The sequence below is a fragment of the Poecile atricapillus genome, chromosome 26 (assembly GCF_030490865.1).
Source record: "Poecile atricapillus isolate bPoeAtr1 chromosome 26, bPoeAtr1.hap1, whole genome shotgun sequence".
Taxonomy (NCBI): Eukaryota; Metazoa; Chordata; class Aves; order Passeriformes; family Paridae; genus Poecile; species Poecile atricapillus.
The window spans coordinates 4,713,034-4,738,078 of NC_081274.1; the positions used below are offsets into that span (position 1 = coordinate 4,713,034).

A 25,045-nucleotide genomic window follows, 5' to 3' on the forward strand; every position below is an offset into this window, starting at 1 on the left:
TTTTGCAACAGTAATTTGCATTTCCCATTTAGCCATCAAATCCCTTCCTAGTAAATTACAATCACAATTGTGAGCAAATAAAAATTCCTGCATTTCAAACCCATCCCCCCCATCTCCTAATAGTGGCTGAATAAAACACACCCACTTATCTTTCCCACATAGTGCCTTAATTATTAAAATATTCCTTAACAATTTTCCCCCCTTAGGTGTAAGATTCCGAGTGGATGGAGAGGCTCCTGTGCCCATCAGGAAAGGTCTCCTCTGGATCCAGAGCCACCCTGAATGTTCCCAAGGGCTGCAGTGTGGTGGGTCCTTGGTGGAATGGGAGCTGTGAGAGCGCTAAGAATCCGTGTCCATCAAGGGCTGGACTTGCTGGTGCTGAGGGTGCTCCTGTCTGTGCTTGCAGTGTCCTTGTGCCCTGCAGCTGGAAGGCTGATTCCTTGCCAGGGGCTGTTTGGGTGGGCTGTCCCCTGGCCAGGAGGGCAATGCCTGTGCCAGGTGCTTGTGGCCGAGGGTGTCCCCTGGGTGCTGGGGCCCCCTTGGGCCCTGGGCTTGATCCCTCAGGGGCTGTAGGAACTGTGCCATGGCCTTTGCCTTCAGCTTGGCCTTTTGCTCATCCCTTGCTGCATTCAGCTGCTGAGCCTTTGTGAGCAAGTGCTGCAGGGGCTTCTTGTGGCCCTGCTGCAGCCCCCCTCAGTGCCTGTGGGTGCTCATCGTGTGGCAGCTGCTGAGCTTTCTGCAAAATCCTTCCTTTCTGCAGGGACCCAGCGCAAAATGCTTAAAAGATGATCTGGATCCTTGCAGGTCTAATCCCCATTTCTGAGCTGTTCCTTCCTGGTGCTGGCTGTGCTGAGGCTCCCCTCCCCAGCCCGTATCCCAGAGCCGGTCCCTGTCCTGCCGCAGTGTCCAAAGGCGGCCCCCCCGGCGGGCAGGGCCGGCAGCTCCACGGGGCCGGGCAGCGGCCGGGGCGTCCCGCAGCCTCCTGGGGGCCGGGGGCCACTGCCGGCCCTGCCCGGGGGGTGCTGGGGTCAGGCAGCGCCCGGCGCTGAGCCCCGGCTGCCCCACAGCCCCGGCCCGGCCCCACAGCTCCCCACAGGCCCCCAGCCCGTGCTCCCGGTGTCGCAGCTCTGCGCCCGCTCCTGCCGCTCCCAGCTCAGAGAAACCCCCTGAAATCCTCACCTCCTTGTTTTCCTGTCCTGGAAAACTGGGATACAAAGCATCTGAGTCAGCTGGCAAATTCTGAGGATAAGACCCTTCTGAAACACATCCCAATCCTCAGTATTTTTCTCTTCCTCCTCTTTTCCATCATCATTTTTCTTACCCCATAGATTCCTCCTGTTGCTTCTTGGCTTAAGCACATTCCTGCACACTCCCCTTCAGCCAATCCCTTCCCAGCACACCAACACCATCCATCCCCTCTTTTTCTAAATCCCTTCTGGACTTCCCTTCTTGCCCCCCTGGGTGTCCATGTCCTTAATTCCCTCTGGGAGAATGTGCAAACGACCTCCACATGCTCCCAAGGGACCCTTGAGAGATATTTTGGGATCCTCATCCCTTTTGCTGGGACCCCATTCTGGCTTTCCCTTTTGTCCCCTCCCTGGGTGCCCTGCCATGTTCACTCCCCGAAGATCCCACTGGAGTCACTGCTGAGATTTTCAGTGCTCTCTCCCTGCCGACTCTTGAGAGCCCCCCTGATCCGTCCCTCGTCTGTCTCCTGCTCACTCTCGGGTACCCAATCAATCCCCGGTGCCGCCGCCAGCCGAGGGAGCCGATCCCCCAAACTGGGTGAGGCACCTTCAGCTGCACTCAGTGCCCGCCGGCCCGGACGGTGGAAGGAATTGCGGAGGAGCCCCAAGGTGTGTGGAAAAATTGACATCCCCAGAGGTTTCTGTCCACAAGGAAGACAGAGGAGTCCTGTAAAAGTAATTTCATTCATAAAAAAGGGAGTGGCCATGGGACATTTCTAATGAGATTTCCCCAATTGTTGGCAGACACAGCCTTCTTTTCATCCTAATTTTCTTGGTCACATCTCCCTCTCCACATTGGTTGATGTACTGTAATGGTACAGACTCCCCAATGCACCTCCTACATACCCCCTTAATATGCACCCCACTTTTGTTTAGCTAACGATATTGATGGCTGTGTTAAGTCTTTGTTGTTCTTCTGGAAGTTGATGAATTTAGCAGGACCTTGGCTGAGCAGCAGTCTGTGTCATCAATTAACAACATTTTGTGCAGCTGATGGCTCCTCCTGTCACTTTTTTATGTCCACGTCCCTGGCCCTATGTGCAATGAGGTTGACGGGATCAGTTTGTAAAGAGCCTTTGTTGTTGTTCCTTTGCTGGGGTTCCCCCGTTTTGGGGCCATCCCCCCTGGAGCAGGGTGTCCCCCCTTGGTGCAGGCGCAGGGCTCAGGCAGGGCTGAGCCAATCAGAGCGCGCGGCGCTGATGACTCATCAGTGTCCAGGCAGAGCCGCAGCTGCCAGCGTTCCCCAGCTGGAGCCCAGCTGCGCCCCTCCCCCCCGGGCCTTGGCGCCCCCCTTGAGGGGAATTTGGGGAGGTGGGAGGGGGGAGCGCCAAGGCCGGGCCCCCCCGCGCTGTGGTGGCGGGAGCGGCTGCAGTGGGGAGCGAGTGCGGGCGGAAGCGGCCGAGAGCCCAGCGCTGCCCCAGGCCGAGCTGGCCCAGCTCCATCCGTGCCCCTGCGGTGGGATGCTGTGGGACTGGGGGGGAAGAGGGAGGCGGCAGTGGGTGCTGGGCCTGGGGGCAGGAGGAGAAGGGAAGGAGAAGCAGGGTTTAGGAGCAAAACGGTCAAATGGTGAAAATGGGGTTGTGCAGGAGAAGAAGGAATAGCAGGAGGAAGAGGAGTGTGAGGAAGAGTTGGGACCCAGGAGGGGGAGGAGGAGCAGAAAGAGGAAGTCGTACAAGGTTCCACCTCTCCCTGTATCTGGGGACCGTACAGGCCCCCCCCCCCCAATATGCAGCAAGTTAATGGGGACAGGGATCGATGATTTTCATGGGGCTGAATGTTGGTGTTTCTGAGCTTTATTGGGCTAAATGTTGGTGCTTTGTTTTTTTATGTTGGCTGGATCTTTCTGTTTTGGAGGAGGTTTTGGCTGAATCTTGGTGTTTTGGAGGTTCTTACAGACACTAGATTCGGGGTGACCTCCTGAAGTGATCTGGGGTAAGGAGGAATCCCCAGCCTCAGGTGCTCGCTTGTTTTTTTCCCCACAGGCAGGAGTTTTATTCCCAAGACATGTCAGCAGGGAGGCAGAGAAAAAGCTCTGGAGCTCCTGCATGAGAAGGGGCTGTAAATCCAGCCTGAGGAGCTGCGAGGAGGAAAGATCCCCCCTGTGCCAGGAACACGGCCAGAGATCCAGCCGGAGCTCAGAGCTGGGGGAGAAGCCTCATGATAGAGAGAAATCTCAGAAGTGCTTGGAATGTGAGAAGGGTTTCACGTACAGCTCCCAACTGATCCAGCACCAGATGACCCAGACTGGGGAAAAGCCCTACGGGTGTGGGGAATGTGGGAAGAGCTTCAGCCAGAGCTCCAGCCTGAGGAATCACCAGATGATCCACACTGGGGAACGACCCTACGAGTGTGGGAAATGTGGGAAGAGTTTCAGAGATATCTCTGACCTGATGAGACACCAGGTGATCCACACAGGGGAACGGCCCTACACCTGCTTGGAATGTGGGAAGAGCTTTGGATGGAGCTCCTACCTGAGAAAACACCAGCTCATCCACACTGGGGAGAGGCCCTACGAGTGTCCCCAGTGTGGGAAGAGGTTTCAGACCAGCTCTGATGTCCTCAAACATGAGCGGATTCACACAGAGGAGAGGCCCTTCCGCTGCCCCGACTGCGGGAAGGGCTTCAAGCACAACTCCACCCTCACCGTCCACCGGCGCATCCACAGTGGGGAGAGGCCCTACGAGTGTCCCCAGTGTGGGAAGAGCTTCTCCAGGAGCTCTAACTTGACCAAACACCAACGGAGGCACCAGTAAGGGAAGCCCTGCGAGTGCCCCGAGTGCGGGAAGAGCTTCGTGTGCTGCTCCAGCTCCATCCCCCATGGGAGGATCGGCGTTGGATGATCCCCAGTGACCCCCGTTGGGCAGAGCCCTGGTGATCCGTGGTCCTGGTGATCCGTGTTGGGAAGACACCTGGCTGGGAGGCTCCACATCTTCCTGGCTCCCTGTGGGCACCTGGATGAAAGCAGGGGAATGAAAATCCAACAGAATACAGAATGACAATGGGAATTGTTGACTTTCAATCCTCGAGAACCTTTTGCCTCAGGAGCTGTGTGGGCAGAGAAAAGGGGGTGACACCGGTCTTGGGGGGCCCAGGGGGAGCACACAGGCTCTGTGGGGGGGAAGATACGACCCCTGGGACCCCCCCTCACCTTCCTGCTCAGGCAGAAGCCGAGCCCCAGTTCCAGGAAGACAAAGCCCAACACGGAAACTCCAATCCCCATCAGCCTCTTTCTGTGGGCAGTGTTTCACGGCATCCCTGGGGGGTCTACAGAAGTCAGGACCCCCAAAACCTTTCACAGACACCCCAAGCCCCTCCAAGGATCCTACCAGTCTTCCCCAGCCCACCCAGGACCCTCTGAAACCTCCTTTGGAGTCACTAATTTTAAACAATTAGGTATTTTAGAAAAAATACAGATCTTAGCTAGTGATAGGCCTTGCTGGAAGTAGTTTGAGTTAATGATTAAGTGAGAAGCAGGATTTGAGATAATGAATCTCAGACTTAGGTAAAAAATGACTTGTCCTTGTATGTTTGTTTAGCTGTGCTTATAATGAGAAAAGAGAAACTGATCAACGGGTTCAGGAAGATCACAGACCTTACATCTGGAAACCCACTGAAAAGTGACAAGGGAGGAAATGTGAGTTGTACCAAATGTCACTTGTAATGTCAACCATTGTAAAGGCAGAAAGGTGAGAGTGAGGAAGAGCGGTTTTCCTTCATCTCTTGATGACCCCTCCTTGCCAAAATAACCCCCTCCTCAAATTAGGGAGCCCACCACGCAGGTATAACGACGTTCTAATCTCATTACCATGAATTTTAATCCAAAAGGGGGATTGGGAAGTGTTAGCATTATGAATATGTATTAGTATTAATATGCATTAGTATTTTGCATATTTAAGACATTTGTAGGTAAATAGACACTGGAATCTTTTGTCGACTTACAGTGTGTATTAAGGGGTGACTCCTGCACTCGCCCAGTGCTGTGATTAAACATCCACTTTGTAACTTTAAACTGTTGGAGAGGTTCTTTGTCCATTAACAGATTGATATTGATACTGGCTCAAAATCACTGTTTTGGTAAATCACTGCCAGTCTCTTCCCAGCCTCCCCAGGACCCACCAGAGCCCCTCCTGTTCCTCTCAGGATCCCACAGCCCCCTCCCAATTTCCCCCACTGCCCCAGGACCCCCAAACCCTCTCCCAGTTCCTTCCCAGCCCCACCAGGACTCATCAAGTCCCCTCTCAGTCTCCTCCCAGCACAACCAACCTCATCCCAATCCCTGCTTTCCAATCCCCAATCTCCTTCCAGCTCCCCCAGGCTCACTCAAATCCCTCCCAGTGACACCCAGCACCCCCAAACTCCCTCCCAGGGTCCACCAGGACCCCCAGAACCCCATCCCACCCTCCCCAACATCCTCTAATCCTTTTCTCAGCCATTTTTGACCCCCAAACCCCTCTCCCAGTTTAAACCAGTCTATCTCAAACTCCCTCCCAGTTCCTCCCAGCACACCCCAATCCCCCTCCGGGCCCCCCCAGTGCCTCCCCCGCTGCCCCCGGCGCTGTGGGGGCCGGGCCGTGCCCCAGTGCCGGCTCAGGGGGTGCTCCAGGCTGACGTGCTCCACCTGGCAGCTGGAGCTGAGCCCGCATTGCCGGGGGCGGTTTCCAGCAGCACCAGGAGCTGCTGGCTCCAGTCCCCGCTGGGGAGCACGGCAGTGGCCAGCACGTGGCCCGAGAGCTGCTGCTGGCCCTGGGAGCAGCTCAGCTGGATGTGGGCAGGGGAGAAATCCATCAGGGAGCAGAGCAGGCGGCCGGGGCCGGGCTGGGAGCTCGAGGGCACCAGCGAGATGGACACGCTGGGGGAACTGGGAGAGATGGGTGAGGAGTGGTGTGGCATTGTGAGCGACTGGAAATGGACTGGGAGGGCCTGGGGTGGCACTGAAAGAGATGAGAGTGGATACTGGGACACTGGAAGAGAGTGTGGACGTCTGGGAGTGAAGAGAGAAAAAGCTAGGAATAGACTGGGACTGCCTAAAAAGGAGTGGGAGGGACTCTGGGGCCTCTGGGCGGGACTGTGGTGGCACTGGGAGGGACTGTGGTGGCACTGGGAGGGACTGTGGTGGCACTGGGCGGGACTGTGGTGGCACTGGGAGGGACTGTGGTGGCACTGGGCGGGACTGTGGTGGCACTGGGAGGGACTGTGGTGGCACTGGGAGGGACTGGGAATGAAGTGCGCGGCACTGGGAGGCCGAGTCCAGCGCGGGGCTCTCGGCTCTGTGGATCTGCCCGGCAACTGATGAGTCATCGGAGAGACGCGCTCTGATTGGCTGAGGGGCGGCAGATCCACGGAGGGGCGAGATGGACAGGCGGGGTCATTGGCAGTGACTGGGATGGACTGGGAGAGGCTGGGATGGACTGGGAGAGCCACGGGAGCCATTGGGAGGGACAAGGGGCCCCGGGGATGGGCAGAAGGAAGGCTGAGGGCTCTGGGGTGATTCCCAGGGAGGTTTGGAGGGACAGGGCCGGGTCCCTCTCTGTGCCCCGCGAGCAGCGGCCCAGACAGAAAAGTTCAGGAGCAGGAGGAGGTGTTTCTCAAGATTGATTTCAATCCTCATTCTCCTGGTCTGATTTGCTCAGTCCTAAGTTCAGTTCATTTCCCCATGTCGGGCTGTTGTGCCCCTGATAGTGATCCCTGAGTGACCTCTCCCTGCCCTTGTCCTGACCCACGAGGACTTGGATTTGGTTCAGTTGAGTGGAATTCATGGTGATTTGGGGGGAGCTGGAGCAAAGCAGCTGGAAAGCACAGTGGGCTTGACAGGGACTGAACCAGGGTAGGAGTTGGGGCTGCCTTGAGTGAGCTCTCACAGTGTGAACCTTCATGGGGTCTTTCTAAGGGAATTTTGTTGAAGTTTGACATTCATTATTAAAAAGCAGAGTCACAATTGGAGCTCTGCTTTCACCTTGAAATGAGGGGATGGAACGTGGGCACTGAGAATTCCGTAACCTCAAGTTGTTCCTTGATACTGGACACTTTAGCTTTGGCAATCTGAAGCCCTTCAGCAGCAATGGCTCTGCCACCCCCTGGTTTCTGGCTCAGACCCAGCTCGGAGCTTGGACAAGGTCTGGGCTTTGTCCTCTTGAGCTTCGGGAGCCTCCCGGGAAGCACCAGCCCTCCCCAGCCCACCCTTGGTAGGACTTTTTCTTTTCTCTCTCCTGACGATTTTATCCCCAAAACTGCCGTGGGAACGTTGTATCCAAGCACATCCTCCAGCGCTGCACTTTCCTCCTGTGAATTCCCTGTGCAGGGAATGTGTCTGTGCTTTTCCCTGCTCTGTTCACTGACAAACAAACCTGAGCCCGTGGGACTGTCAGAGCTCCTTCATGCAATGAAATCAGGTTGTGTTGATCATGGCATGTTCTGGAGGAGCTTTTCTTGGTGTGTCTTGTGCTGCTGGAAATGACACAAGAGCCAGGAGGGAACAGAAGCTGCTGCTGCCCGTTGGCTCAGGGCCAGGGAACCAAGTTGTGCTCCCGTGCAGTTGGGCCCTGCTGGAAGCAGAGCCGCCTTTCCCTTGAGCAGCTCAAGCTTGTGACAGCTCCAAACAGGAAACCTCAGCAGAAAACTCTTCCTCCAAACTCAGCTGCTTTCCCTCCTGCAGCTGTTTGGGAAAGAGCCTCAAAGCACAGACTCTGCTGGGAGCCATTGGTGCATTTCCTCCCTCCCGGCAGCAGCAGCTCCTGAGCCCTTCACGGGCTCCTGTCCCTTCGAAAACCCTTCAGCTCCCTTTGAACTCTCAGCAGTCACTAACATATGCATTTCTTTCATATTTAAATTCCATTTAAACTTCTCTTTTTCTCTCCTCTCTGTCTTTTTAATCTCCTCTTTATCTCCTTTAATCCCGTCAGCACCAGTAGGATGGGGATGGAGTCTTGGGGTGGGTGTGGGATTGTTACTTCTGTCTCTCTTTACTTTGCCTCCTTTGGGCTCTGTTCTCTGTGGATATATCTTTTCTTTAGTCTCTCAGCCTTCTGTGGGCTGAATTTTCTGTAGATACAGCTTTCTATAGTCTCCCAGCCTCCTCTGGGCTGAATTCTCTGTAAATACAGTTCTTCTTTAATTCCCCAGCCTCCTCTGGGCTGAATTCTCCCGGGGTCCTCCCTCGTGGGGAGTTCCACTTATCTCAATTCTCATTATTTGAAGTAAATTCTCGAGCTCGTTAGAATCTTGTTTCTCGTGTTTATTGTAGGATCCTTACAAAATTTAACAGGTCTCTCTAGGCTGGTTATAAGGTTAATCTTTGCAATTTGGTACATTTCTTTCTTCTGATGGTACAAACAAGGCCTTGTGGCACACTTCATGTCTGATACACAAAATGGCCCTGAACTACGTAGTTCTTTAATCTTTATACCTATTTTTATCCAATTAACAATAGACACGTATATTATTTTTCTTAATGACCCAATGACCCATCACCTGTGTGCTGTACTGCGGCATTTTCTATCCAATCACTAACTATTACCCAAAAACCTCTAGGAGAAGGACATGAAGAAGAAAGAAGAAGGACAAGGGACAATACACTAAATCCTCCATCTTGTCTCCTGTTCTTTAAACTACTTTTTCACCCAGTGATTTAAGAAACTTTCTAATCTACACACCTACCTTTCTTGTCTAACTTTAGCATTTGTTTTCATGTATCACTATGAAAACATGCTCATGAATTTCATATTATATGAAATTCAGTGTTTTCTTGAATCTCAGAACTAAATATTAAAAACAAGGGCACACAGTCTGTATTTCAGACTCCAACATCTGCCCCTCTCTTTAAAAAAAAAAAAAAAAAAAAAATCAACTCAAAGCTTTTCTTTGATTTCTTTTCAAGAAGGGTTATTTTTCCTTCACTCATGCTTTATGCACTAACAACAGAACTGCTGCTCTGTTCCACAGAGCGCTCTGCCTCCAGTTTTGAACATTAGTTAACTAACTACTCAAAACTAGAGGAATAGATCTAGGTTGCTTACTTGACCAGTAGCTTAATTTGTCTAATTGCTCTAAAGTTTCTGCTGAAGCTACTTGAATTGAAAGCTGAGTTGTTATAAATCTCTATCTAAAATTTCAAAAGTCAAACTCTTCACAATCAGGTGTAACTAAGATTGATATAAGATTACACTAAGATGTTGCTTCTTTGTATAGAGTATGATTTGGAATAACATTCATTATCTCATCTTCATTCTGTTTTAACACAGAAAAATTGGATGTTATACAAAAATCTATTTTCTGAGATAAGGTATACTTTCTTTTGAGTTAACTAAAAGAAGCGATGCAGGTGAAATTGCATCACAAAGTGATCAACAAAATGATACAGCTCAAGGGTGATACTTGATTCACCTTCATATTCAAGGACTTTATCTTTCGTGCAAGATTCTGAATCTTGACACAGTTCACACCATGCTTTAACAAATGAGGCTTTAAAATATTGACTTTCCCACTGTTTCACATGAAACCCAAAGTTCACTGTTCTTGCATGTTGGATCCAAGCTGTTCTGCTGTCAACTGTGATCTTGATACAGTTCACATCAGCGTACTCGCTCTTCTGCTCTCTGGGCTGTCTGCTTGTCTCTGCAGCTGATGAGTTTTCATGTTCTTTGCTAGGAAGTTATTTTTGTTTTGAACTTGTGAATACACAAACACACACTTTCTTCCAAATTATTAATTGAAATAGATTTTTTAATCTTTTTGCTTCTGAACTTTTGACCAGAACTTAAGAGATCTCTTTCAAATTTGCTTGAGTACTATTAGAACAATACCTAATAATTGATGGAACTGGCTTCGTAAAAGACTTGTTTAAAAAGGACTGTTCAAGAATTGTTTGCAATACATATAAGATCTTTATGCTTTTTTCAAAAATTTAAGATATATTAGGTTTTTATACTTCCGAGGCATAGCCTTGGTCCCCCCCTTTTTTTTTTATATAATTAAGGTATTTAGTTTTTTGTTATGACAATGAAAAACTATCAAATTAAAACACTTGCACATGTATACACATAGGAAATAACACTTTTACAGAAATCAAGAACTTATTAAGAAGATGCATAATTAATATTATGCGATATTAAACTTATTTAAATAATCTGTAATATGAATGGCTAAATGTACTAAATATATACTCTCATCCCAGAGTCTGCTACAGCTGATAAATCAATGGAAGATTGGAAAATCATGTCCGGATAACAATTTTCCAAGCTCAATGTAAAATCCAGCTGCTATATTAATTCACTAATTGCCAAGTCAAATTGACCTGAATATTGTTTCGATGCAGAAAACTTCTGGGTTTATTGGTAAATTCTCCATCCAGGTAAAGTCAAGGCTTGGCCAGAGCCTTAGGCTTCATCTGGAAAGATGTCTCCTAACTCATTTTCAAAGCAAGGGGTTTAAAAATAGCAGCTATAAGATGGTTAAAACACAGCAAACTTTTAAAAAGCATTTGTATAAAGCAAATGACCAGAAGCCTTAGGTACCAGACCAATTAAACCATGCAGCAGTTGGTTTAATCTGAAGCTTCTCTCATGGCAGCTGACCTTTAGCAATGGTACATCTTCTTAAAATTCTGAAAACACTGAAAAATAAGAAAGCTATAACAATAGCAATAATAATATATCAACAATATAACAATATAACAATAATAATATAACAACAAACAATAGAACTCTCAATGAAGTCAAAGGTGTCACTGACTGCATTCAATTCTGTCCACAAGCAGGTGTTCATCTTCATCTCTTTAGGAAAATAACTATACTTTGCAATTTAAACAAATATCTTCAATAAAACATAAAGCAATTTAATTTTAAACCTGTTAGAAATTAATTATGATAGGAGGAAGTAACAAAACTTAAAATCAAAAAATACCAAAGTTATAACTTAAGTTAAAAACACTCAAACTTAAACATAGTGAAATTTAACTTTGATTAATTCTATTAACACTTAATCTGTATTAGATGAAAATATGACTTAATCTTACTCTATTATTATAAAAAAAAAAAGCAACTAAAAGTTTGGTATACACTTCTTTGAACACAATATAATAGGAATATTGGTTCACTATAGAGATTATAGGGATGTAACAAATTTATTACTATTCTATGTTATCTGGTTTTGAAAATAATTCATAATAATTGTAGATGCTATTAAAAATACCAATTCATAACAAGAATTTGCTTGGTATATGCTTACATTTGTTAGGATTTTTAGAATGCAGTTTCACTAGAAAAAAAAATACAATACTACAGATTTGGTAATCTGCTATTCAGTTTTTGTAGTACTTTTCAGAAACATTAAGTCTAACTTTTTAACTAAAATTTAAAATTCAAATTGATATATATGCTGTTATACATGTTTTTTGTAACAAAAGAACTCACATTGAAATTGCTTAATTATAAAAAAATACCAAGCAAATGGGTAATATATGGTTAACATAATTTTGAAATTACTGAAAACTGTATTGAACTAACTCCACAATACAGTTACTCAAATGAAAGGAAAGGTTAAAAATGAAAGAAACTTGTCATTCAATCCTTTTTCTGTAGGGTTAATCATATGATCTTTCAACTCAATTTTAAAGAACTGCTTCTTGCAGAAACTGACTGTAACTACAGTAATAATGCTTGATGATCACTCCATATGATACAGTATTACATTATCAGTAGATGCATAGAGAAGATAACATTTTCAAAACCTTCATATATTAGAAATACTGAAACAGAATAAAAATCTTTTAAATTTCTTGGGATGTATAAATATCATTTTCTATGCTATTTTGTAAAAACAAAACCAGCAGATATTATTAGAAATACAACATCTATATATATTTTACTATAAAATATCTATAAACTTTTTGATCTATTTTTGAAGGCACTTTATTCAATAAAGACTTCTTTTTAAATGTTAATCATTATTACAACAATTTGCTGATTTATCAACAATACAATTTGCAAAGTTTCAAATTTTTTAATTGTCCAATCAAAACACTCTCTTTTTTGTCCTTCTCTGGGATGTCCAGCTTTCTGTTCTTTCTCTTTTGTTTTGTTGCTTTCTGTAGCTTCATCGAAGTTGCTTGAGTTGTTTTACCGGTGGTTGCCATGGCGACAGCGTTTCTGGCTGCTGTGTGCTATCAAGCCCGTCCGCGCCGGGCTGCTTTTGAATCTGAGAAAAAAAAACCTCTAAAAACTTATATTTAGGGAGAAACTCCTTTTCAGGAGATAAATCCCTTTTTGGGTGACTGCTGTTTGTCCCAGAAAACGGATCCAGGACCCTGAGATCAAGAGTCTCAGGCTCTGCCGGCTGAGCCAGCCGGGCTGATTTCCCGAGCTCCACAGGCTCGGCTTCAGTGCCGGAACGCGCATGCGCGGCTCGACAGGGACCCCGCCAATCTCCCCTCCGGAGTGCCGGGTCCTCCCCGTCATGGGTCACGGTAGTGCTTTCCCTGCGGGGTGTGCCTTTATAACTTTGGCCAGCCCCTTTTCTTTCGCTGTCTGTCTATGTCAGCATTCTAATATATTTTTTCTTCTCTAATCTTTCCCCCCTTTGCTCGGGGTCACTCCGCGGCGCGGCCATCCCGCCGTTTCCCGCCGCTCTTTGAAGCCTCTCCTCTTTGGGCAGCTTCTAACTCCGCCTGATGGGCGGGTATTTTCGGGGTTGCCTGCTGAGCAAATACCCCCCTCCGTGTCCCCTCTTGGGCGGACACACCTTTACCAGCCTTTTCTAACATCTCTGGATTATTAAATTCGTCAGAGGGCGGGGTAAACTCCTTCCCTCGCTCTGGCTCCTCTGACGTGCATGGAGGGTGCAGGGTAGGGGGCTGTTCTAAAGGCGTGGTTTCAGAAACAGCGTGGAACTTTTCTAACTTTTTTTTTTTTCCATCCCCCCCCGCGATTTCTTCTAACTGTAATAATTCCAAAAAGACTCTATATAAACCATCATATCTCTCCATGCAATTTTTTTAACCTCTAACAATATAACAAACTGCTCACTCTGCTTTCTGAAGTAACACAAGCTTCCCGGTGTTCAGTTTTCCCTCGCATTCCTCCCTCGTCCCCCCACGCTCTCTGAAGGGACAGGGACAGGGACACCACGCCGCTGGGGAATTATCTGGGTTTCCCGCGCTCTCAGAAAGGGCAGTTCATCTCCCCATATTCCCGGGGCTATTAACTCTTTAAACATCATATTTATATTTCCCCCATATCCTGGGTTTAAACAATCTCTCTTTATAAATATTCAACCCCATTATCTAGACTGTATACAGCTTACCAGACCTGGCTATCTTCAGATTACCGACCAGCAGAATCCAATGTTCCGAGTCCAGGGCCCTTGGAAATTCGGAATGTGATAGCAGATGTTTTTCTCCAGATGGATTTCTTTCAGGAACTGGTTGCTGTGATCCTGCAGGTGTTGATTGAAGCTTCTGTGAGTTTGTCCTCACACGGGGCACCACTTGTTACCTCTGTCTCTCTTTTCCTTGCCTCCTTTGGGCTCTGTTCTCTGTGGATATATCTTTTCTTTAGTCTCCCAGCCTTCTCTGGGCTGAATTCACTGTGAATACAGTTCTTCTCTAATTCCCCAGCCTCCTCTGGGCTGAATTCTCCCGGGATCCTCCCTCGTGGGGAGTTCCACTTATCTCAATTCTCATTATTTGAAGTAAACTCTCGAGCTCGTTAGAATCTTGTTTCTCGTGTTTATTGTAGGATCCTTACAAAATTTAACAGGTCTCTTCAGGCTGGTTACAAGGTTAATCTTTGCAATTTGGTACATTTCTTTCTTCTGATGGTACAAACAAGGCCTTGTGGCACACTTCATGTCTGATACACAAAATGGCCTCGAGCTACGCAGCTCTTTTATCTTTATACCTATTTTTATCCAATTAACAATAGACACGTGTATTATTTTTCTTAATGACCCAATGACCCATCACCTCTGTGATGCACTGCGGCATTTTCTATCCAATTACTAACTACTACCCAAAAACCTCTAGGAAAAGAACATGAAGAAGAAAGAAGAAGGACAAGGGACAACACCCTAAATCCTCCATCTTGTCTCTTGTTCTCTAAACTACTTTTTCACCCAGTGATTTAAAAAACTTTCTAATCTACACACCTACCTTTCTTATCTAACTTCAGCATTTATTTTCATGTATTACTATGAAAACATGCTCATGAATTTCATATTATATGAAATTCAGTGTTCTCTTGAATCTCAGAACTAAAAATTAAAAACAAGGGCACACAGTCTGTATTTCAGACTCCAACAGAACTAACCCTGCTGCTCCAATTGTTCTCACAGAAACACAGCAACAATGTATTTAATATCTTGCTTCTTTACTTGTTACCAGATGGCCATCACAGCGTGTAATAAATTTACCTCTTCGTTTGCTTGTTATTTCACAGCCTTCTTCAGTGTGTGCCATCATTGCTCAATGGCAAAAGAAAAACAGGGGAGAGTATCTGGTTTACATAATTGAGTGGGTCTTTGTATCAATGCAACCTAAGCGTAGCTTACAGACCCGGATGGAACAAGTGGAAGAGACAATTAAAAAAGGTTGTGATCATACAATTGCTTTTTCAGGAAATGGACCAGTGAGTATTCATATCCCAATGACTGCTGCTGATCTTGAACGGACAATGCGTCACTCTTATCCTCTTCAGCTTGCATTATTGGCATACAATGGGCAAGTAACTAATGAAATTCCAAAAAGTAAAGTTATTCAAATATTGAAAGATCATAATTGGATTCAATTGCCTAAACATTCATTCATTCCTTTAAAAGAGGGACATACAGTTTTTACAGATGCTGGTAAAACAAGCAGAAGAGCAGCAATTGTCTGGCAGCAACAGGGATCTTGGACTTACCATAGTTTGCACGCTGAGCAGGGAGACTCATTACAGATGCTTGAACTAGCAGCAGTTTGTTGGGCTATGTGTCGGTGGATAAAATGTCCCCTTCATGTGGTTACAGATTCATTGTATGTTGCAGGTATTTTGAAAAGGATTGAGGATGCTTTTATTAAGGAAACTCAAAATAAACGGTTAATGCAGTTGTTTCAACAAATACAACAAGCTACATGATTAAGATCAGCACCATATTGTCTAATACATATTAGAAGTCATAAATTTCAAGAAGGCCTTGGTCTTGGCAATCATATTGCAGATCAATTAGTTAGTTGGGTGCAGAGGAGAGTTCCTCTCAATCAGCTTGAGTTTGCTCATATGGCTCATGAAGTTTCATCAAAATGCAAAGGGCCTACAAAGACAGTTCTCATTATCAATTTCAGAAGCACAAGGAATTGTACAAGCATGTCCACAATGTAGTCATCATGGTCCTGGGTTAGGGATAGGAGTTAACCCTAGAGGGTTAAAAGCCCTAGAGATATGGCAGATGGATGTTACCCATGTTTCTGAATTTGGCAGATTAAAATATGTACATGTTACTGTAGATACCTATTCAAAATTTGTATGGGCTACAGCCCAGACAGGAGAAAAGAGTTTGCATGTAAAGAAATATTTAACCCAATGTTTTGCTATTATGGGGGTCCCAGAGTGAATTAAGACTGATAATGGCCCTGCATATGCCAGTGACAATATTAGAAAATTCATGCAACAATGGGGAGTTGAGCATATTGAAGGGATTCCAAACTCTCCTACAGGACAAGCAATAGTGGAACGAACTAACAGAACCTTAAAGAAATATCTTAACAAATTCAAAGATATCTCTGACCCAAAAGAAAAATTAGATGAAGTTCTTTTTGTAATTAACCATTTGTGTGTTTTTGCAGATTGTCAAGACCCTCCAGCTGTCATACACAATGAATGTGTAAAATCAAGTGTTGTAACTAATGAAGTATTTGTTCCTTACAGAGAGCCTAAAACAGGACATTGGATAGGACCAGCTAAAGTCCTATTTAATGGCCGAGGCTACGTGTGTGTTGATACCCCTACAGGACTGTTATGGGTGCCGAGTAAATGGACACGAGCCACGATCAACCACATCAACAGTGGGATATCACAGCCAGACTGCAAGGAAGTAGATGGTGGCGAGAAAGTAAACAGTGGCAACTTGCCCTTGAGCCATTAGTGAGAGAAGTCAATTATCTATTAGGTGTACAAGTTGATTATAGAACTCCCTATATAGAAAGCGTTTATTTTTCTGTTTATCTACAATGGGTTAAAGAAAAATTAGAAGGTATAAGGTGCTGGTATTGTAAAACCACAGAAAAATTGTGAATAAGAATTGTGTGTGAAGGTTGTAAAAGAGATTTGTGGGAATATCAGAGATCAAAACCTCACAGAGGTTGTCTTAGGTGTTACAGAGAAATTCACCATTTAACTCCACTTGCTGCATTGACAAAATACTTACATTGTTCTTTAACACAGGCAGAAGCCATATCATTATGGGAAAATGTGGGTGCATTAGAAAGAGCCAATCTAATATTTAGAATTCAGAAAATAGCAACATTTACAAAACTTGCTCAGAAAACAAATATAATTGCAGCACAGTGCAAAAACTGTACTATTTCACATAGACAGTGGGAAAGAGCACAAAATGGCAACTGGCATTTTCATTCTCATAATTTTACCTTCAATAACAGGCATGTTAACTAGAGAGACCATAGATCCATGGGAAAATGTATGGGTTTCACTTGCTCGTAGTTTAAATACTACGACCTTCTGTGCTAGTCTGTCGACACCTCAGTCTCCTTTCATTATTTGTCTGATTGGTGTTCCAGTCAATGAATCGAGGTGGACTTTGTTAGACAAGGCAATGAAAGAGACTCAGGACATTTTTAAGACAAGGTGTCTAGGGAATGGATATAAGAATTTTTCACAATGTATGGAGAATTATGATGTTTGGAATGATCATCTTCCAGAAGGCCCTGAGCCACAAGAAATTGATCTAGCAGATTCATTAGATGCTGCTTATTGTATTTATCTAAATGCTAGCAAAAAAATTGTGTGCAAAAATTGTCTGAACAAAGATGTGAACAATCCAATATCATCACATTGACAAGTCCAACTGGCAATTTTTTGCAGTGGTGTGCTAAAATGGTGAGGAATGCATCAAACCCTGTATTTGGGACTCAATCCCCTCATAGACTACCAACAGGTTATTTTCTAATTTGTGGTAACAGAGCATGGGCAGGTATCCCATCACAACCTGTTGGAGGTCTTTGCACAATTGGACAACTCAGCGTGGCGCTTCCACACCACCATCCTAATAGCACACATCGTGTCAGATGGAAAAGAGATCGTTGTCAAATTTTGAGTTCTGACTGTGATGATAATTTGGATTTATGGAACAGATGGCAAGTGGTTTTTGCTTCTACCTTTTTGCCAGGTGCTGCTGCTGCTAGAGCTCATCGCAATTTAAAGAAACTTAGTTGTTGGGTTGTAAAACAAGCAAACGGTACTAGCAGAGTACTTTCTGAATTAGCAATTGATATGTCACAAGTTCAGCATGCAGTACTGCAAAATCGAGCAGGCATTGATTTTTTGTTGTTAGCACATGGTCATGGATGTGAAGACTTTGATGGTATGTGTTGTATGGATTTACAAGATCATTCAGAATCCATCCACAAGGAAATTCAAGAACTCATGCAACATACACAGAAGATGAAAGAAGATGTGGGATTCTTTGGGATTGATGAACTGGCTGATTGGCTTGGACTGACAGGATGGGTTAAGAGTTTATGTAAAACAGGATTATTAATTATCTGTGTTATGATCATTGGATTGTTATGTGTTAGTTGTGCAATATCCTTTGCAATTTTGTTGGATATTGCAATATCCTTTGCAATATCCAACAAAATCAAGTGTTTGTTTGTTAAGGTAACCAAAGTCATGGTTGTGCAGATGGAAAACGGGGGAATTGTTGAAGAATGGCTCGCTTCTCGAGGCCATAGCTCCTTGGAAGGCCTGCACAACCCTGACTTTGAGCTAGCATAAATCCTTGGCAAAATACTGTATCAAAGAAATGAAGAAGACTAAGTGTTAATAAGACAATGAAGAATAAGAATTTAGGATGAGAAATCTGCTAAATGTATCTTAATAAGTTTTACTAAAAAGTATCTTATAGAGCTTGGGTGTTATGAGCTGGTCCAATAGAAATGTAGAAATTAATGCGTGAAAAATAGCAATTATCCAATCATAGTAAAATACAGATCACATGTTAGCTTTTCAAAATACTATAAAAATGTAGCTAAGATTGTAATAAATTTGGAACAAGCAACTAACTCACATTGGGTCGTCTCTTGATTCCCGAACCTGTCTCTTACAATGTGCATACAATTGGGCAGTGGTTACAGATGGTTAAGGCATAAGCAAAACCGACCGGGGTACAGGGGGTGCTTCTCACCTCACCTCACGTACAAAATAAAGCACTTCAAGCTAAACTTATATACTGTATGCTTATAAATATTCATTCATGTTTCCCATAAGTTTCCTCCTATTTCTGATTTTGCTGACTTTACGTCACCTTTCTTCACAGCACATGCTTCACTTGTTGTTAGGGGGTCTTCAGTCTTCTTTTGGGGGTCTTTTGGCAAAGGCTTCTCCTCTTCCTCATTGTCCTTTGGATAACCTTACAGGTTTGCACGTGTTGCATTCCTAAGCATTGTGTTATGTTAGTCTACTAATTAGCCTTATATTTACTAATCTTTAGGCCCAATGCCTAGATTCATTATAATTTTGGTCCATCTCAAGGCCATTTTGGTCTTGAGACACCATTTATCTTCTAAACTACATCCTGTACCTTAATTTTGACATGTAACATCAGCAAAGGAGTACATCTGCTTTATAACACTGATTCTTGATAGTTTCTAATGATAACTTTAATAACAGTTACAATTTAGTTAGCACGAATCGATTCCATTTATTACACTGGGAATGGGGAACCCCTGCACTTCCATTTCCGGGCGAACCCCTCTTCCTGGGCACAGAGACCCCCTTGAACGTTCATTTCAGGACACCAGGACCCCCTGGTACCCCCTTCCCCAGCCCCAAAAACCCCTGCACCCCCTTATCTGGAACCTGGAATCCCCTGAACCCCCATTCTCGGGAATGGAAACCTCCCAGAACCCCCATTCCTGGGCACCGGGACCCCCCTGAACCTCCATTTTCAGGCACTGGGATCCCTTGAACCCCAGAACAGAGGAAGGGACCCCCCTGAACTCCCATTCCGCTGCAGCAGGACCCCCGTGCACCCCTGTATCCAGGACTGGAACCCTCCCAAACCCTCCATCCTCACACCCTGGGACCCCCCTGCAGCCGAGCCAGGGACCTGCCAAAATGAGAATGGATCCCCCAAAACCACAGCTCTTCCTTTTAATCAGAAAAGGGGAGATGTTGTGATGTGGTTTTGTTTAATTTAAAGTTTGAAGCTGTTTGTATAAGTGGTTTGTTCTGTTACCCCCCTGCTTTGTTGGTTTAACCCAAAGTTATCTCCTCCCCTGCCCTGCCCATCATTGTATCCCAACCCCTTTTTCCAGCACCTTCCCTATCAATCTTGTCCACCCTGCCCCTTGTTCCCAAATGTTCCCTGTCAATCCTGCCTTATGCCAACCCCCTGCTTGGACGTCCCCTTTGGAAATCCCCTAATCCACAGCACCCCATTGGTCCATGTGTCCTATTCCTCTCCCCAGGATATCCCTCACTGGTTGAAGTTTTGTATCCACCCCTGGACCCTCCCCATATATAAATTGCTGTACACTTGTATTCTGTGTCTTCTGCTCCTGGACCCTTGGGAGATTAAAGCTTTCCCTGAAATACAATACCAAACCCCCCCCCCAAAAAAATACCTTCCCCCCATTCTTGCCTCCACACTGTGCCTGACAGCTGTTAAGTGCTGTAGAGCATTGCTCTAAGCCACACCTCAGGTCATCCTGCTCCCGAGGTGTGTCCCACTCCCAGTGTGGAGCTGAGGAAGAGCTGAGCGGCCTTGGCACCATTTCACACCCACCTGATCCCAGTGTCCCCACTCTCTCCCAGTGCCCTCCAGCGTGTCCATCTCGCTGGTGCCCTTGAGCTGGAGCCAAGGTGGTTTCCTGGTGCTGCTGGAAACCGCCCCCGGCAATGCGGGCTCAGCTCCAGCTGCCAGGTGGAGCACGTCAGCCTGGAGCACCCCCTGAGCCGGCACTGGGGCACGGCCCGGCCCCCACAGCGCCGGGGGCAGCGGGGGAGGCACTGGGGGGGCCCAGAGGGGGATTGGGGTGTGCTGGGAGGAACTGGGAGGGAGTTTGAGATAGACTGGTTTAAACTGGGGAAGGGATTGAGGTGCTTAGGATAACTGGGAAGGGGATTAAAGGATGTTGGGGAGGGTGGGATGGGCTTCTGGGGGTTCTGGTGGACACTGGGAGGGAGTTTGGGGGTGCTGGGTGTCACTGGGAGGGATTTGAGTGAGACTGGGGGGGCTGGAAGGAGATTGGGGATTGGAAAGCAGGGGTTGGGATGTGGTTCATTGTGCTGGGAAGAGACTGAGAGGGTTCCTGATGAGTCCTGGTAAGGCTGGGAAGGGACTGGGAGAGGGTTTGGGGGTCCTGGGGCAGTGGGGGGAAATTGGGAGGGGGCTGTGGGATCCTGAGAGGAACAGGAGGGGCTCTGGAGGGTCCTGGGAGGCTGGGAAGAGACTGGCAGTGATTTAGCAAATCAGTGATATTGATCCAGTATCAATATCAATCTGTTAATGGACAAAAAAACCTCTCCAACAGTTTAAAGTTACAAAGTGGATGTTTAATCACAGCACTGGGCGAGTGCGGGAGTCACCCCTTAATACGCACTGCAAGTTGACAAAAGATTCCAGTGTCTATTTATTTACAAAAGTCTTGAATATCCAAAATATGAATACATATTCATAATGCTAACATCTCCCATGCTCCACTTTGGATTAAAATGCATGGTAATGAGTTTAAAAAGTCATTATGCCTGCATGGTGGGCTCCGTGATTTGAGGAGGGGGTCGTTTTGGCAATAAGGGGTCATCAAGAGATGAAGGAAAACCGCTCTTCCTCACTCTCACCTTTCTACCTTTACAATGGTTGACATTACAAATGACATTTGGTACAACTCCAGTTTCCTCCTTTGTGACTTTGAAATGGGTTTCCAGATGTAAGGTCTGTGATCTTCCTAAACCCGTTGATCAGTTTCTCTTTTCTCATTATAAGCACAGCTGAACAAACATACAATGAAAAGTAATTTCTTACCTAAGTCCGAGATTCATTATCTCAAATCCTGCTTCTCACTTAATCATTAACTCTAACTAGTTCCAGCAAGGCTGATCTCTAGCCAAGATCCCTAATTTTTCTAAAATTCTTAATTGTTTACAATTAGTGACTCCAAAGGAGGTTTCAGAGGGTCCCGGGTGGGCTGGGGGAGACTGGGAGGGTCCTTGGAGGGGCTTGGGGTGTCTGTGAGAGGTTTTGGGGGTCCTGACCCCTGCAGACCCCCCAGGGATGCTGTCAAATGCTGCCCACAGCAAGAGGCTGATGGGGATTGGAGTCTCTGTGTTGGGCTTCATCTTCCTGGCAATGGGGTTCAGCTTCTGCCTGCGCAGGAAGGTGAGGGGGGGGTTCTGGGGGTTGTGTCTCCCTCACCCAGAGTGTGTGTGCTCCCCTCGGGGCCCCCAAGCCCGGTGTCACCCCCTTTTCTCTGCCCACAGAGCTCCTGAGGCTGCGGCAAAAGGTTCTTGAGGATTGAAAGTCAACAAATCCACTCTCCTCAAGGAATTCCCATTGTTGGTCTGTGTCCCAGTGGATGCTTCTGCTCCGGTGTTCATCCAGGTGCCCACAGGGAGCCAGGAAGATGTGGAGCCTCCCAGCCAGGTGTCTTCCCAACACGGATCACCAGGAGCACGGATCACCAGGGCTCTGCCCAACGGGGGTCACTGGGGATCATCCAACGCTGATCCTCCCATGGGGGATGGAGCTGGAGCAGCGCACGAAGCTCTTCCCGCACTCGGGGCACTCGCAGGGCTTCCCTTACTGGTGACTCCGTTGGTGTTGGGTCAAGTGAGAGCTCTGTGAGAAGCTCTTCCCACACTGGGGACACTCGTAGGGCCTCTCCCCACTGTGGATGCGCCGGTGGACGGTGAGGTGGCCGTTCTGCTTGAAGCCCTTCCCGCAGTCAGGGCAGCGGAAGGGCCTCTCCTCTGTGTGAATCCGCTCATGTCTGATGACAGTGGAGCTCTGCTGGAACCTCTTCCCACACTGGGGACACTCGTAGGGCCTCTCCCCAGTGTGGATGCGCTGGTGTTTTCTCAGGTCAGAGCTCCTCCCAAAGCTCTTCCCACATTCCAAGCAGGTGTAGGGCCGTTCCCCTGTGTGGATCACCTGGTGTGCCCTCAGGTGGGATCTCTTGCTGAAGCACTTCCCACATTCCCCACACTCATAGGGCTTTTCCCCAGTGTGAATCACCAGGTGCTGGATCAGCTCGCACCTGTACCTGAAACCCTTCCCACATTCCAAGCACTTGTGGAGCTTCTCCTCCAGCTCCGAGCTCCAGCTGGATCTCTGGCCGTGTTCCTGGCACTGGGGGGATCTTTCTTCCCCGCAGCTCCCTGGGCTGGGTTTGCAGACCCTCCTTGTGTGGCTCCTCCAGGGCTTTTCCTCCTCCTCCATCCAGCCCCGGCTTAGGAATGAAAAATCCTGGTTTGGGGGAAAAAACAAGAGGAGAGTGCCTTGGGCTGGGGGTTCCTCCTTGCCCAAGGTGCTCTCAGGAAGTCACCGGGCATCTTGTGTCTGGAAGAACCTCCAGGACACCAAGATTCAGCACAAACATCCTCCAAACATCAAAAGAGATGCAAAACTTCCAATACACCAAAAATCTGATATCACCCAAAATGGAAAGATTCTGCCCCCACAAAAAAACATTCAGCCCAATAAAGCTCAGAAACTCCAAGATTCAGCCCCGTGAAAATCGTGGATCTCCCTGCCCGGGCACTCGCTGCATGGGGGGGTGAGGGGGGCAATGAGGCCGGGCCGGAGCAGGGGGTGCCTGAGAGAGGCCCCGAGCCCGGGGGAAGCCCCTGCAGAGCCATGGAAGTGGCTCCTGGCCGGACTCGGGGATCCCCCTGGCGATCCCCGCTGGAGCAGCCTGCTCCTGAGGGACTCTGGCCCCTGGCAGGGACCCCAGGCTGCAGCAGGACAAGGATTCCTGTCCCTCAGGGGGAGGCACTGACATGACCTGACTGTGACCCCCATCCCTGTGCCTCTGGGCGGGGAGGGGGACGGAGAGGGGCAGAAAGTTAAGCCCGGGAAGGAGGGAGAGCTGGGGGAAAGATGGATTTCCGTAAGAATTGCTTTGCTTCTCGTTTTCTTGTTCTGACATGTTGGATAATAAATTCAATTAATTTCCCCAAGTCAGGTGTGCTGTGCCCGTGACCAAGGATTGAACTGTCCTCACCCTCATCCAGACCCCCGAGCCTTTCTTTGTGTGTTCTGCTCCCCGCCCGGGACAGGAAGGAGAGTCACAGAGTTTTGGCCTCGCTCCGGCATGCCCTGCTCCATCCCGGACTCACCCCCAGCTCGCAGCGCCCTCAGCTCCCGGGCACCCCGAGCTCCCAGCGCTTCAGCGCAGCGGCGCTTCCTTGGCCTCCTGCCCGGGCCGGGCCCAGCGCCGGGGCCGCTCCTCAGCCCAGGCTGCCGAGAAATGGCGGAGCTCAGCCCAAGGGAGGCGAGTCCGTGCCGTGTGCAGAGCCCGCCGCTGGCTGCGATTGGCTGCTTCTGCCGTCACTCGTGGCTCTGGCGCGCGCTGATTGGGCAGAGCGGGGACAAGCCCGGCCCCGCTGGCGCCCCCAGGGCGGCCGTGGGGCAGGAGAGCCGCCATTGCCGGAGCGTCTGTGCGGGCCCGGCAGCGGCGGCAGCAGCGGCCGGAGCCCGGTGAGGCGGCGGCGGAGCTCGGAGGCGGCCCCGGCCATCGCAGGTGGGAGCCGCGCTCGGTTCTGCGGGGGCTCGGGGCTCGCTGCGGGCCCGGGAGGGGGCGGCAGGGGGCTGTGGCGGGTGGCTTGTGCCGTGGCCGGCCCGTGTTGGCCCTGGGCTGAGGGCGCTGCGGGAGCGGCTGCCCGCGGTCTCCTTGCCGCTGGGGCCTCGGCAGGAGGCGGTGGCGGAGCAGCGCTGGCTCGTCCCGCTTCGTGTCGGGAGGCCGGAGGTGGCTGCGCTGTGCCCGGGGCTGGGCGGGAAAATTCCCGGCGCCAGAGGTTTGTGTGGCCCAAGGAGCCAGAGGAGTGGTGTGCGAGTGACTTTATTGCTGCCCAAAGGGAGAGGCCATGGGCCATTTGCCGTGCGCTCTCTCCAGTTGTTGGAGGACGCGGCCTCGTTTTTGTCCTGATTTTCCCGGCCGCATGTCCCTGTCCCTTTGCCCAACACTGGCGGAGGTGCTTGGAAGGTTCAGCCTTCCCGATCCGCCTGCTGCATGTCCTCTTTGTATAACACCCGATATTCCTGGCTCTGTGAAGTGTTTGTTCTCCTGGAAGTTCAGGAATGTGTTGGGACATGGTCTGAGCAGCAGTCCTTGACAATTAGTAACATTTTCTGAAACTGGTGATTTCTCCCACTGCTTCCTTATGTACAAGTCCCTGACCCCATCTCCAAGCAGATTCACTCATTGCCTGTGTTTTTTCTTCCTGGGTGTTCTTTGGTTTTGGGATTGCTCTCAGTGCCCTCATTCTCTGTCCTTTTGTAGCCGTTTGTGGCTCAGGAGGCCTGGCTGCCACCTGCATCCCCTTGCTCAGCTGCTGAATGAGCTGCACTCAGCAAGGTGTGGTGCATGGTAAAAA

At 48.0% G+C, this 25,045-nt stretch overlaps 1 protein-coding gene across 1 annotated transcript in view; it reads left to right on the forward strand.

The window, feature by feature from the left end:
- Positions 1 to 25,045, forward strand: part of LOC131588455 (zinc finger protein 729-like) — a gene marked incomplete at its 5' end in the record, with an annotated part of 206,536 nt that overhangs the window by 177,867 nt on the left and 3,624 nt on the right. The window contains 1 exon segment of the mRNA XM_058857328.1: positions 3,476 to 4,041. Coding sequence (XP_058713311.1) covers positions 3,476 to 4,041 — 566 coding nt within the window.